Raw genomic sequence first — 15272 nt, 5'->3', positions numbered from 1 at the left:
GCAGCTGGTAAGTTTGAACCACCAACCTTGTGGTTCAAATGGACTTTTTAGTCCCATGCATTAACCCCCAGTGCCACCCCAGGAACCCCCTGGGAAAGTGCTGCTGTGTCCAAGAGAGCTGCTGTGACCCAGAATGAACTTGCCAGCAGCAAGTTTGGTTTCCAGGTTTGACCAAGGCTTCTGGGTCTATCTCATTATCTGACATTTTGCATTTACAATCGTCAAAAATTGACTCTCTGACTATTTTGCACATCTTGCTGTCATGAATGCCAAGGTGCCTGACAAGAAGAACCCTAGCTGTGATGGTGAACAATTCTCAGTGGTTTGGTGATTTTGTAATGAAGAAATTTGGCAGTTATGTAACGCAGTAAATTTCCAGTTCTGTAATGATGAAATCTGGCAGTTATCTAGTGATGTAGTCATCCTCCATGTTCATATAAAGCCAGTGATCACACAATGGCCTGCTCTTAGAAACTAACCACATCAACGAGTGAGCAGTGGGTGAACTTTTTGAAGACTTCAATGACTAACCCTCACAGTAGAGCCCTGAGTGTGAGCACACGGGTCAGCTGGAGCTCTTACAGCATGTAAGCGATGACTCCCACACTCCACATGTCAGTAGGGAAGGACACGAAGTCATAATTCACAACCTCAGGGGCAAGGAATTCAGGCGTGCCAAAGTTCACCCTCAGTTTCTCTCTGGGTTTATATCTGAAATTTCAGAGAAAAGGTAGAGGAATCAACACAAAACGTCTTGAGAAATTGAAACCATGTAGTTAGTCTATAAGACAAATTAACGTTAATTATACAAAAGGACTTAGATAAACAGACTTGAAAGAAAATTGGGTGTTTAAAGGAGCAGTATCAAGAACGTGGAAAGACATTCCAGGGCTTTTAAGAGTCATAATTCATACTGTAAAATTTTATCAGTCTGAAACTGTTGTGGAAAATGCCACTCAGAATAATTAGAACATCTGAATTATAGAAGACTTTCAAAGGAATGCTGACACAGTCGCTGGCCTGGAGATGGCTGGGATAACTCTACATTAAGGAGTAACTTAAAACACCCATTTCAGATGCCTCTTTAATGGTCTAAATCCCATGAAAACTCTTTGTTCCCTTAAGACATTCATACATGCTAGAACTTTTCTCATTTTTGTTTATACTATTATTTTTTTAAAATAAATCTCTGTACAGACAGAACAAATAAAAGACAAAGATAAACTTATAAATTATAAATTAATAGCTCCCAGTTTAATAAATTTTACCATATGAGGTGTTCATTTTCATATTTTTTTTCTTAACTTATGTTATTATTGTTGTTGTTAAGTGCTGTACAGTTGGTTCCAACTCATAACAACACTGTATAGGGTTTCTGAGGAGTGGCTGGTGGGTTTGAACTGCCGGCCTTGCATTCAAACTGAACTTATGGTCTAGTGTTTTATCCTACAGCAGCACATCAGGAATTATAAAACATTTTCAACAGTCAAGTCCCGGATTTCCCTATATAAGATTGAACTTTTTTTTTTTTTTTTAAGTGTTTGTTGTGAATGGAGTGATCGTTTACATTGGGAGAACATCGGTTTACTCTCATCATTTCAATTGCAATGATTACAATCTCCTCCATGCCTCATCATTCAACGGCATTTGCTTCTATCCCCTTTATTGTTGTTGTATTTGGGGGAGGGGGGATGTACACAAAAATACTCAGGAATGTATAGTAATTTAAACAACCAAAGGGCACATTCTACAAGCCTGCCTCCTGGCCACCAGCACTCAGTCTTTCTCTTTCAAGAACATACTTTTTGCTAAATTAATTCTAAATAAGGGTATGGAGCCAAGGGGTATATGGAATTTTTCTTTGCAAAGAAAGAGCATCCATCTGCCTTAACTCCATTCATACCCCAATGTCCAAATAGACAAACCTTCTGGCCAATCCAAAATCAATGATTTTTATTTGCTTAGCATCCCGATTCACACATAGGATATTCTCAGGCTGTGGGAGAAAGAGGAGACACATTAGCAATGAAAACAACCATTGTTTACTCAAATTGACTTTGAACCACAACTAAAAATACAGCAATGCTCAGAAAAACACATCAAGTCTTTCACGTCTCAGCTGGCTGGTCTGTGTGAGTATTTTCTTCTTTCATTATGTGGTGGGTGCGGTTGTGGGACCCCTGCCAACCTTGTGTTACCCTGCCTATCCCTTTCCCTGGTTCTACAGTCCCCAAAACGATGGTGAAAAGAAAGAAGGGAAGCTGTTCAGTGCTCTCCAAGTGAACTGGTGGCGGTCATTTCTATTTGACATCTGCCTTCTAGAATTAATAAATATGAATTTTCCCTTCGTGGAGGAGCATTTTCTCCTGAGATTTACAGGTTATGAGAGAAGCAGCCAGACTTATTTAAACAGTCACTCTAAATACGCAGGATAATGGGAAGGTTCTTTTCTGATAGATTTTCCTCTTGTACTTTGTTGATGAGGAAGTCCAACGTCCAAGAAAGGCTTCCTTCACTTCTCAGTATGTATTCGCAACAGCTCTGACGTTCTGCTGAGCTTGGTCTCAATGCCTGAAACCTTTGCCTGAGAGACCCCTTGGTTGACTCTGGTAAGACCTTACCCTGCTCTCTGGCATGAATGGAAAGAAATGTAGATGGTAGGCAATAAAAAGAGTGTTTGTTGTTGTTAAGTGCCATCGAGTCAGTTCTGACTCATAGTGACCCTGTACAGTGTTTCAGAGGAGCAGCTGGTGAGTTCTAACCACCAACCCTGTGCTTCAAACTGACCTTGTGATCTAGCGCTTATCCTACAGCACCTTACCAGGACTCCAGATAGTGTTTATATGATGTCTTATCAATGTACCTACATCTGAAGAGAGTAAGGGCTTTGAGTTAAAGTCAAAGTCATTTCCAAAAGAAATGAAGCTTTCACAGAAGAGCTTAGAAATCTTTATTTTGAGCTCCAATTTGCCCTAAAAGGTGGAGAGCATTAGTCAGTTTCCATTTCTTCCCCTTTCGGTAGGATAATCCTCCCTTCTGAGGCTGAATGGAAGAGAGGGTCATGTGTGATAAGAAATTCAGAAGCATCCTATAACATGACACCGTGTCTCTTCATCAATGTTCAGGAATTCATCATTTTCTGAAATATCTCTCAAGCAGAGTTCTGTGACCAAAAGCTGTTTAGAGAGAAGTTGGTCCTTTGTAAGAAGCGTGGTTTCATGCTTAAATAACTGCTCACTCATGTATAAGACTGTCCAATTATCAAAGAATACTATGGAATTTGAAAAAAACACTAACATTTGTTTGAAAAAAATGTGAAGAAGTAGCTTTGAGGTATTTCAAAAGTTATTTCTTTCTGACTTTGAAATTAAAGCATGTTCTCTGAATAACATTTGAAGAGCAAAGAAAAATGTCAAGGAGCGCATTTTTTAAATCACGGGCATTATTATGTTTGGCCCTTTTCCTCCCAAGGAGTCCCTGAGTGGCACACATGGTTAATGCAGTCTGCTGCTAACTGAAAGATTGTCATTTCAAATTCATTCAGGGTTTCCTCCAAAGGAAGGCTTTACAAGCTACTTTGAAAAACCCTCTGAGCACAGTTCTACTCTGAGTCCGTGACAACTGGTTTTGCTGTTAGCTCTCTCTCTTTCCAAGGGAGCCTTCTGAAAGTAATGACTGATCTTTGATGGACCACTCCGCCTTTACCTTTTTAATTCTCTTTACATGAAAGCCATAACCGAAACTGTGAACTGATGTCCTCAATACACATCATGAAGCCACACATGGAACCATTTGACTTGTGGTAGGTCAACTTTCAGTTCCAGTCACCAATCAAATCCCCATGGAAATCTGCACAGTGTCCGCACTGAAAATGAAAACTCTCACTACTGAGGTCAATATACAGCCAAGACCTTTGCCGCCTCTTACTCGGTCATTTACACAACTCTCTCTTTGCGTCCCACTCAGAGTGGAAGGCAGAGGCAATGTGTCAACCAAGTCAGCAAGGGAAGCTAAGTACGAGGAAGAAAGGCCAATGGAAACCTAGTTAGAGCCTAAGTATTTAGCTTTATGATTCCTGGTGGCTTGTAACATATGATAGGTTATATGGAAGAATATTTCATCTTACCACCATGCTGTGAAAACAGGAAAATGAGCTTTGATGGAGCTGTACAAAACATACTTGGTGATACTTAACCCCATACTAGAGCTGACCAGGGGCATCAGTCCTGGGCCTCTGATTGGGAAAGTACAGAGGAAGAGGGACAGGGTGGCAGGCAGCTTCTTCAGCTTTCACAGTGTGTGCTTCCCACCTGCTCTGTGTGTTATCCCAACCTCACCTACAGCCACCAGACTCGAGCATTTCAGCACCTGACTTTTGTCTGCCCTGCATTGCCATTCTGCCAGAGGTTACTACGCAGGGTTCTATATACCTCAAAAGCCCAGAGCTCCCCCAAAATTTCAGTAATGAGGGTTCTTGGTGAGTTAGAATATCTGGCTGGTGTTAGAAGCCATCAAATCAGCTTTAACTCGTAGTGACCCCATGTGACAAGGAGAACGTCCCTCAGAGAGCTTTCTAGGTTGCAATCCGTACACGGAAGGATCTCCGGGTCTTCCTTCTGCAGAGTCTCAGGCTAAGTTGTAACCTTGACCTTTCAGCTAGCCATAGAATGTTTAACCATTGCGCCTCAAGGGCTCCTACGGTCATTATTGCTGTTTTAAATTTCTAGGAAAACAATTGCCCATGTAGATGTATTCAAGGAAACAGTTCTTATAACCACAGGCAGGTTATAAGAATCTGAAATAGGTACCCTCAGAGATAGGAACATACAAATACTCAGGGTGAAGCAAGTTGTGAATAAAAGAGATATGGGTCAGAATAGAGATTTTTACTGACTGCTGGATGTGTAGCTAGTAATTAAACAATGTTCTAAAATGGTCTTACTGGCCAGTGTGAGGCGAGGGATGCAGCATGCCCACCTTCAGGTCCAAATGGAGGACACACATCTGGTGCATATGCCTGAGCCCCTCGCAGATCTGCTTAATGAACAGGATGGCTTCGAGCTCTGTCAGATTGTCGTTTTCATCAATGATCCGGTCCAGCAGCTCCCCTCCATCCACGCTGCAGAGGGGAGAGGTAGGAGCCCTAAGTAGGATCTTTAATGACCCCCTAGCTTTCTTGGTGTTTAAGATACTCTTCCATAAGATGCGTGCACACTGCTGTCTCTTTCTCTACCTTTTTTTTTTAATGCCTTGTTAGAGAACTCTGCTATAGGACGCCTTTATTTTATATACGTTCAGTTTCACAAACAGGACATTGTAAAGTGCCTGTCATTCGTAGCTATCACATTGGCGGGAGTCCACATCTGCCTTCTCTAACGTGGAAGATGATGAGAACTGCAGAAACGCAGTGAAGGGAAATTTCAAACACTGTGAAGTCTAGCCAGGATCCTGACCCTGACCCTGACCCAGTTACAAAGTGTTTATAAGGGGGCAGAGGCTACATATTTTACTACACAAAATTTATAATTGTTGTTGTTGCTAAGTGCCATCAAGTCGGTTGACTCAGAGAAGCCCTGTGTAGGGGTTTCCAAGGCTTTAAAAAGCCTCATGTCCGGCGGAGTGGTTGGCAGGCTCAAACCATGGCCCTTGTGGTTTGCAGGCCAGTGCTTATCGTATGGAGCCATTACATAAGATAAATAAAACCCAAATTGGGAAAAAAATGAACTAAATCACAATATTGAGTCTCTCATATCTTATAACTGAGTAACCAGTTGTACGTTTTCTTTAATAAAAATGGCTTTAAATGGAAATCTCATAACCCAAGTTATCAGTGTTTTCTTGTGTGGTGCTGCAGGTTAATGCACTGGACTGCAAGGTGGGTTTGTACTGCAAGTTTGGCAGTTCAAGCTCACACACCGCTCCTCAAAAACCCTAAACAGGGTCGCCATGAATTGGAACTGACTCAATGGCACTTAACAACAACAACTCTAAACTTTATATTGATGATGAGGTTGAAAGTGAAACACAGTTCAGAAATCGCTTTGCTCTAGGTAATTGAGAATAATATTTAAGTTTGTTTTTGATAATATAACTTAAAACAAAACTAAATCTGCTTTTCTATGCTACCCCTAATAAATAAAACTACAAGTGGAAATGCATATTCATAAACACTTTCCTTTGTGAAGTTGGTGGAAGTGTCAAATTTGTATAGGTCAGAATCAGTGATGTCTCATTGAAATGAGGTTTCAACCAGTGCTCAATCAGACAGACTGAGGCAGCCATGGATGAAAGCCTCAACAGTGTGCTGGAATTGGCAGGAGAGAAAGAGAGGGCATGCAGGGGGGTCAGGAAGGGCCACATACTACTCCATGACCAGAACCATGTCTTTCTTGGACTCGAAGGCGTCATACAGCTGAATGAGGTTCACGTGGTACAACTGGTTCATGATGTTTATCTCATTCTTTACTTCATCCTGTGAAGAAGGAAGGGCCTTTCAGAGCTGTGAAGGCTGGAGGCGAAGGGGGAGTTCCACCCACACCGTCCTTACCTTGTCCTTAGTGCCTCTGGTCTTAATAATTTTAGCTGCCAGTTTCAGACCTGTGGCTTTCTCCTCACACTTGTGAACTTGGCCAAAGCGCCCCCTGGAAAGGAAGAGAAGAGCGCAAACGCGAGGGGTTATCAGTGCCATCCAGCAAGAGCCCGTGGTTTGGGGACGAATGGGGTTGCAAACCTCAAGGCCGGCAGTTCGAAACTACCAGCTGTTCCGCGGGAGAAAGATGAGGCTTTCTGATCCGTAAAGATTTACAGCCTCGGAAACCCTGTACAGGGTCGCTACGAATCGAAACCGACTCCGCAGCACACCACCATCACATGAGTCGGAACGGAATCTGTAGCACAGCCAAGTTTTTGGTTTTTCTCCGCTGCAGGCTCTTCTCTGAGTGTGAATGAACAAGCCTCTTATTGTATCTATTTTATTAAATAAGCTTCTCAAACGGGTTTTCAAAGTGTAGTCTGTGGATTACTTGAGAAGGAACACCTGGTGTGTATGTATTGTTGTTGTTAGGTGCCATCCAGTCAGTTCTGACTCAGGGCAACCCTAGGCCCAGCCGGACAAAGCACTCCCAATAACGTGTCTAAAGCACATGAGGTAAACTCTCACCATCCTGGCTTCTAAGGAACATTCAGGCTGTACTTCTTCCAAGATTGATTTGTTTGTTTGTCTGGCAATTCATGCTACTCCCAATAGTCTTTGCCAATACCATAATTCAAATGCATTGGCTCTTCTCCGGTCTTCCTTATTCATTGTCCAACTTTCACATTGACCAGTATTTTTTTAGTGTACAGTGACTTGATATATTCCTTCCATCTTTTTTTGATGGTTCCTGCATCATTCAATCTTTTACCCATAGAATCATTCAATATTGCAACCCAAAGCTTAAGTATTTTCTTCACTTCTTTCAACTTCAGAAATGTTCTTCACTTTTGGTTTTCTAACTCTAGATCTTTGTCCTTTTTATTATTAACATTTCACTGAAATATTTTACTTTGTCTTCTCAAGTTGCCATTTGAAATCTTATGTTCAGCTTTTTGACTTCCTCATTTCTTCCACTCGCTTTAATTTCTCTACATGCTAGAGCAAGATTCAGAGTCTCTTCTTGCATCCATTTTGGACCTTTCTTTCTTATCTTTTTTAATGACCTTTTGTTTACTTCTTGGATGATGTTCTTGATGTCATCCCACAACTCTTTTGTTCTTCAGTCATTAATGTTTAATGCATCAAATCTGTTCTTGAGGTGTTCTGTAAATATAGGTAGGATATACTCCAGGTCACATTTTGGCTCTTATGATCTTGTTTTATTTATTTTTCAGCTTTAGTCTCAACTTCCACATAAGCAATTGATGGTCTCCTCCACAGTTGGCCCTGGTCTTGTGTTCTTCCCTTCTCAAGCATCTTTTCCCACAGATGGAGTCAGTTTTATCTCATGAGGTGCAAGTGTATAGTCACTGTTCATGTTGTTTAAAGAAGGTATTTGCAATGAATTAGTCACTGTTCTTGAAAAATTCTATCATGTGATCTCAAGCACTGCTTCTGTCCCCCAAGCCATATTTTCCAATTGTGGATCCTTCCTCTTTGTTTCCAATTTTCACATTCCAATGACCAATTATTGTTAATGCATCTTGATTGCATGTTTGATCAATTTCAGTCAGAAAAAGTTGATAGAAGTCTTCAATTTCATCATCTAGAACTTTATTGGCTGGTGCATAAGTTTGAGCAATAGAGATATTAACTGGTCTTCGCTGTAGGTGTGTGGCAATTGTCCTATCACAAAAAGCATTAGACTTTAAGATAGATCTTGAAATTCTGTTTTTAACCATGAATTGGACTCTTTAGTTTTTCATTCCCTGCATAGTAAACCATATGATTGTCCAATTCAAAAGGCGAATGCCAGTTCATTTCAGCTCACTAATGCTAGGATGTGTACATTCATGCATGCTATTTCCTTTCTGATGATTTCCTATTTTACTAGATTCCTACTTCTTACACTCTATGTTATGATTATTAATGGATGCCTGTAGATATTTCTTCTCATTTTGAGTTGTGTCCCATCAGCAAAGGAAGCTCCTGTAGGCTTTGTGCCATCCATGACAACAACATCAACTTTACTTTTAGGAGTTAGCTCTTCCTCAGTCATATTTGAGTGCTTTCCAACCTGAGGCGCTCTTCTTCTAACACTAAATCAGACAGTATTCTGCTGCTATTAATAAGGTTTTCTGTGGCAAACATTTCTCTTTCTTCCTAGTCTGTCTCAATTCTGGAAGCTTTGTTGCAACCTGTTCACCACGGGTGACTCTGCTGGCATTTAAAATACCAGTGACATAGCTTCCAGCATCACAGCCACCACAGTGCGACAAACCGACAGACAAGTGGTGAGGACTTAAGAATACAGATTTCTGGGCTGTACTCCTGACCAGAGTGAGGCCCCAGAACCTGCATTTTCATCACCTTTCTCTGGCGATTCATATGTACCCTAAAACTTGAGAACCACTCATATAAATAGTATTGTCTTCTGAATACTTATGACTGTACTAAGCAAGACTTTGTAAGCATGTCATTGTTCTTGTTGTGAAGTGCCATGGAGTTGGTTCTAACTCATAGTAACCTTGTATAGGGTTTCTGAGGAGCTGCTGGTGGGTTTGAATCACTGAATTTGCAGTGAGCAGTCCAGTGGTCACCCTCCAGCACCATACCATAGGAACCAGTAGAAAACCTACTGCCTTAGCATGACTCCAACTCATGGTGACTCCTTATTCCTCACAGTAGGACTGTGCTCCGTAGACCTTTCAAGGACATCTTTTGGGAAGTAGATGATCACAAAGCCTTTCTCTCAAAATACTTCCAAGCTTTCAGTGAGCAACCAAGTGTGTTAACTGTTTTTGCTCTCTGGGACTACCAAGCATATGAGCAGGTACATCAAATTATTTTTGGAAAAAATATATTTATAAGAGGTACAACAAAATTACATAAAAGTAAATATGATAGAACAAATACAAAGTCATTTTTTGCATTTGCAAAATCATAGAATCTTCTCTGAGGTTTTTGATGCATAACGTTGCTTTGAGTTTATGCATACTTTGCCAGACAGAATATAATCACATACAGAAATATACTGAAAACTGGGATGTCCAGGACCAGGCAGCCTCTTGTTCCATTGTGCACAGAGTCACCACAGGCTAGGAGTCAACTCAGTGGCAGTTAACAACAACTTAGTTACTGAGTCTGTTATGACTGCCAGTTTTGAATGAAGTCAAGAACAAGAAATTGCTGTTGCCAAGTGCAGTACAACCCCTTGGACCACATGACTGAGATGAGTGACAGAAAGAAAGATGTTCTTAAGATGCCTTCTATAAACCTTGGCCAGTGAAGCAGCATAAACCCTAGGCATTGTCACAAAGTCATACTCTCGTACGTAAGTAATTGGTGGCGCAGTTAGCTGAAAGATCAGTGGTTCAAATCCACCAGCCGCTCCATAGAAAAACAGTGTGGCAGTCTGCTTCCCTGATGATTCAAGTGGGAACTGACTCAACAAGAGTGGATTTATTTGGGGTTTTTTTCAGCTTAGAGAAGTAGTTCCAGAATTAACAGTGAAATCACTGGAGATTCAAACAAGCTAAGTAACGCTCAGACTTCATGGCTCCTCTTCATGCTTCTGAACCCCATTTCTCCCTCTACCGGTCCCCTTAGTCTCATAGGGAGACCCTCTAATCACTCATTGAAGATGAACTCACTCATGTGGCACTGTGTGTCAAAGATCAAAAGAAATAAGAAATGGGAAGAGGAGAAAGGGACTTCAGAAATCTCTGTTAAATCTTGACGATGAATTGCAGAACTCTACTTGCAATAGTCAGTACGCAGGTTTTAGGTACATTAGACATTACGTTTTCAACATAGTTATATGTTTTCTGCTCTCCTTTTCCCAGCTTACAAAAAAATGCTGATGGTAGCAAACTTTATAATTTGAATTTTAAGTCAATGAGGATATTGTGACTAAAGTATAAGAGGAAAGAACATTCCCAGAAATAAACTCAGTCCCCGATGGATTTTCATTTAGATTCTCCCAAATCAGTTCATTGATAATGAAGGCAAGCAGCTGGAATGGACACTAGTAAGGAGTGTTGTAACAATGTAAGTTGAAAACTAGCAACGGTGATATAAAGATATGCACATGCCTGGAGAAATACACTCATTTCCACAGTTTGTTTCTTGGTGTTTAAGGTAAAGCACCATACAACTTCTACATCTAAATCTCTGGGTGACCCACTGGGAACCCCTCATTTTCAGACACTCCCACATGGGAAGGAAAGCAGATGATAAATTTGGAATTCAATTATCGCCATCTTAGCAACATTCCTAGCAGCTGTGATAGACGTTCAAAGAAATGGCTAAAATCTCATACATGTTTCTTTGTAATGAATCTGGCTCACAAGTTAAGACTGGCAAATCCTTATGATGTCCTGAGCATCTATCTCTTCGAAAGCTCTCTTCTTGTTAAGACTGAGCACTACTTACCTTCCCAACATCTCTGTCCTGTTCACAGTATAGAAACTGCTGACTGCTGCTTGTTTGATGGTGACAATTCGATGAGTAAATGGGGCAGGTGGGGCCGGAACATCTTCTAGAAGGTGAAAGGGAGAAGAGGTCATTCATCAAGCAAACATCGGGGTCTCAGGTCAGCAATGTACTTCTATAATACTAAAATGCAGTGGGCCACAGGGTTCATTTCTAGTCATTCCAATCAAAAATACAAGTTTCCCTTGAATATCGTTATATATGATTCATGAAGCTAATACTTAGCATTTGTAAGAAAGACTATCAGGACCACTTAACTGCTGTTGAGTGCATCTTAAGTGTTGCTTTTAGAAATGTCAAAGTAGTTGGAAATTTCTAACCCGATATAGTCCACACAGGTCATAATCTAAACTTGAGACCACTCTAATTTAAATGTGAGCAATTATTTGGATTCATTGAGAAAAAAAAGAAAGAAAAAGCATACCCTATATAGTCCATTAAGCCATTTGAACTGCAAGGTCAGCAGTTCAAGCTCACCAGCTGCTCCTCAGAAACCCTATAAAGGGTCGCTATGGGTCAGAACTGACTCGACGGCACTTCACAACAACAACACAACTCTCTGGGCAGAACTGTCATTATTATCCAATTACAGTGATAATTTAGGAATAAGGTCATTCAATAATCCATTTACATCATCCACAGTATACTGTTGTTGTTAAGTACCATAGAGCCAGATCCAACTCATCTTGACCCTGTATAGGGTTTCCAAGTAGCAGCTGATGAGTTTGAACCCTCAACTTTGTGGATCAAACTAACCTTGTGGCCCAGTGCTTTATCCCACAGTGCCACACAGGATTCCCTTCATTGCACTAGGATAAGTTAGAAAGCATTGCTAGTAGGGTTTCAGTTCATACGTGCATGGGTTTATTCCACACAAAACATGTTCGAACATGTCTCTGTGGCCAGTGGATTGATTCAGGCAAGTTTGCTCAGTAATACACATGTCTTATATCATTGGAGGGTCTTCAAAGAAAAAGGTCCAATCAAAACAGTGGCTTCTGATGGGACCAGTCAAATTCAAGGCAGTAAAGTCAGCTCAGAAAGTTATGACGACTGTTTTGCTTTGTTTTATCCCAAATGGGTAATCTTGATAGATTTTCTCGAAGGACATAGGATACTCATGGGGGCTTATGAGGAAGAAGTTTTAAGAAAATGGAAAACTACCTTGGTAGGAAACAGGTCCGGAAAATTGTTCTGAAGAATTTTTTCATTCACAATAATATATCTGCTCATTCTTTGAGGGTAGCTGCCTAGGAAAATTTCATTGAGAAATTTTATCCCATCCACCCTACATCCCTGATCTTGACCCTTCAGACTTCTTTTTGTTCCCCAAACTCAGAGAACATTGAAAAGGAACACATTTGAGACCTTTAAGGATGCCCAAACTGCAGTTTTGATATGGTGTAAATCAGAGAATGTGGTATTATTTGGGGAAGGGTTAGAGAGGTGGAAACAGACTTCAGAAGTGAATAGACCTAGATGAAGGATATGTTGAAAAACAATAGTTTCACATGCTGATATTTTTGTTTAATGAAGGCTTCTATGATTTTGTAGCAGTACTTTTTGAATTACCCTCTGATTTATGGGTAAATAACCAATATATCAGAGTCCTGGTATGGCACTGTGGGTTAATGCACTGGGCTGCAAAGCCAGTTTGAATTGCAAAGTTGGTGGTTCAAGCTCACCAGTCATTCCTCGGAAACCCTACACAAGGGTTGCTATTGATTGCAGCCTACTTGATGGCACTTAACAACAACAACAAACAAAAACCAAATCTATCATATATTATAAAGTAAATGCATTTTTAAAAATAAAGATTTTTACAGATATATCTGATTACTATTTGATTCTTGTTTTTAGGAATGATGTGCTCTATATAGCTAAAACTAAAACTCTTCATCTGAAATTTTTTTAAATTCTTGTAAATTTTAATAATCATTGTCTTTTTCCACTGGTTGGAGGATGAATTAGAAAACAATAAGATGTCACAGGTAAGAAAACAATAAAGGCAAGAAAACATAACCATGAAAATATTACATACGCTGGGCAGCTTGGATCTCAATCGCTGTTGCACAGCTGCCCACCCCCCGGTCCTCTGCTAAGGCCTTAAGTTGTCAAGGCGCATAGGTGCACTGTGGATGTGTTATATCCTAAGCCCTACGTTTCACAGAATGCAGCTACCATTGCTTGCTGTTTGTACTTGTGTCCTGGACAGATTCCTTTGCAGTTGCTGGTTCTGCTTTTTCACTGATGTCTCTTCCACGAGCACCGTCTTTAGAATAAAACCCTTTTTTCTCTCCTTTGCACACTGGGCTTTCATTTCTATCCACAGCGACTTGCTTCTAATCCCCAACACTATCATGTTCTTGTCTTTTCAGATTCTGTGCGTGGGACGTCTCTTATGCCTATAGATCTCCTGGCTGTCTGGGATTTCTTGAAGCAAAATCTGCTCTGGTATCCTGCTGTCTGGCAGTAGGAAATGCAGCCAGACTCCTCAGCGCTAGAGAGAGCTTGAACCTCTCCACAGTTTTCTTGTTGAGCTTATTAACCTCTTCTTTTAGAGAAGAAGGCAGGTCCATCTGATCATATTTCTAGAAGCCACCATTGCACCAAAATATTTAATGTACACATACGTGATCAGGGAGCTCCAGTAAGCACTGGACTGCTAACCATAAGGTCAGAGGTTCAAACCCTCCGCAACTCTATGGGACAAAGATGGGACTTCCTGCTCCTGTAAGGATTTACAGAGTCCTGGTGTGGCACTGTAGAATGGACCACAAGGTTGGTTTGGACCGCAAGGCAGGCAGTTCAAACTCACCAGCTGCTCCTTGGAAACCCTATACAGGGTCGCTATGAGTTGGAACCGACTCGACAGCACTTAACAAAAACAAGTATTTACAATCTCATAAACCGTATACCTTGGACTTTTGGTGTGGTGGTATAGGATCAGCACTGGACTTTGAACCACAAGGTCGGCAGTTCAAACACACCAGCTGCTCCTCGGAACTCCTAAACAGGGTCTGAACAGACTTGACATCACTTAACAACAACACAAACCCCACACAGGGTTGCTAAGAGTCAAAATTGACTCGATGGCAATGTGATCCGCGTCATGTTGGCTACATGTAAATCATGTCTTTTCTGCAGCTTCTCTTCATTAGCTAACAGTTTTTAGAAAGCAAGGTAGAAGCCAGTATGTTGGGTTGAAAACTGAATTCTATAAAACTGAATTCTAAAAGATTCTTATTTCTAACTATTGCTATTGTTAAGTGCCGTTGAGCTGGTTCAGACTCATAGGGTTGCCTTACGAGCACTTGGTGGGTTTGAACTGCTGAACTTGTGGTCAACAATCCAGTGCTTATCCTACAGGGCCACCCCAGGACTCTGTTCTGTAACTGGTGGTGGTGGTTATGTGCCGTGTAGTCAATTCTGACTCACAATGACCCTGTATAGGGTTTCTGGGGCTGTACATTTTTATGGGAGCAGAAAGCCTCATCTTTTTCCTGCAGAGCAGCTGGTGGAGTTAAACTGTTGGCCTTTGGTTAGGAGTCCAACTCATAATCCACTACCCCGCCAGGGCTCCTTCCTACCTGTAACTATTAGACCCAAAGCTAGTCAAATAAAAGTATTCAAACTGCACCTCTTCCTACAGCTGAGCTTTGCAAATGTGTATCTTTTTCTGAATAAGAACAATAATGGAAAAAGGACTTTTATAACATAGCTTTCTATATCAATAAATATCTGATCTTCAAGAGATGTTACCTGTGAGGGTGGAGGTCCTTTTGCTGGTGACGGGTGTTGTTTCCTGCTGGCCTGAGTGTGACCACACCTTCTCCTTAGCCTGTGGGTACACAGTGGGTAACAGGTTACGCAGGTCATCTGGGCTTCTCAACCTCAGCTCTATTGATAGCAGAAACTGCATAATTTCTTGGCTTTACCCATGGAAGCCAGTAGTACCATCCAGTTCAGACAACCAAAAGCAGCCCCAGAGACTGCCAAATGTCCCTTGGGAGCAAAACTGCCCCCGTTGGGAAGCACTATATTAGATGATTCATAAAATTTAATAGGGATTTAGAGACTGAGACAGTGTGAGTTAATAAAACTCTGCACTGACTACATACAGTATTCAAAAGCAAATGTACTC

The 15272-nt window shown here is 41.1% G+C and overlaps 1 protein-coding gene across 1 annotated transcript in view; it reads right to left on the bottom strand.

The window, feature by feature from the left end:
• MYLK4 (myosin light chain kinase family, member 4) overlaps positions 1–15272 on the bottom strand; it is a 96069-nt gene that overhangs the window by 7771 nt on the left and 73026 nt on the right. Inside the window, exons 2-8 of the mRNA XM_006870579.1 lie at positions 14891–14969; positions 11069–11174; positions 6548–6641; positions 6363–6472; positions 4978–5119; positions 1926–1996; positions 583–711 (exon numbers count right to left, since the gene is read on the bottom strand). Coding sequence (XP_006870641.1) covers positions 583–711; positions 1926–1996; positions 4978–5119; positions 6363–6472; positions 6548–6641; positions 11069–11174; positions 14891–14969 — 731 coding nt within the window. The remainder of the gene's footprint in view (positions 1–582; positions 712–1925; positions 1997–4977; positions 5120–6362; positions 6473–6547; positions 6642–11068; positions 11175–14890; positions 14970–15272) is intronic.

Source organism: Chrysochloris asiatica, unplaced genomic scaffold (assembly GCF_000296735.1).
Source record: "Chrysochloris asiatica unplaced genomic scaffold, ChrAsi1.0 scaffold00144, whole genome shotgun sequence".
Lineage (NCBI taxonomy): Eukaryota > Metazoa > Chordata > Mammalia > Afrosoricida > Chrysochloridae > Chrysochloris > Chrysochloris asiatica.
This window is presented reverse-complemented; position numbering and strand designations above follow the sequence as displayed.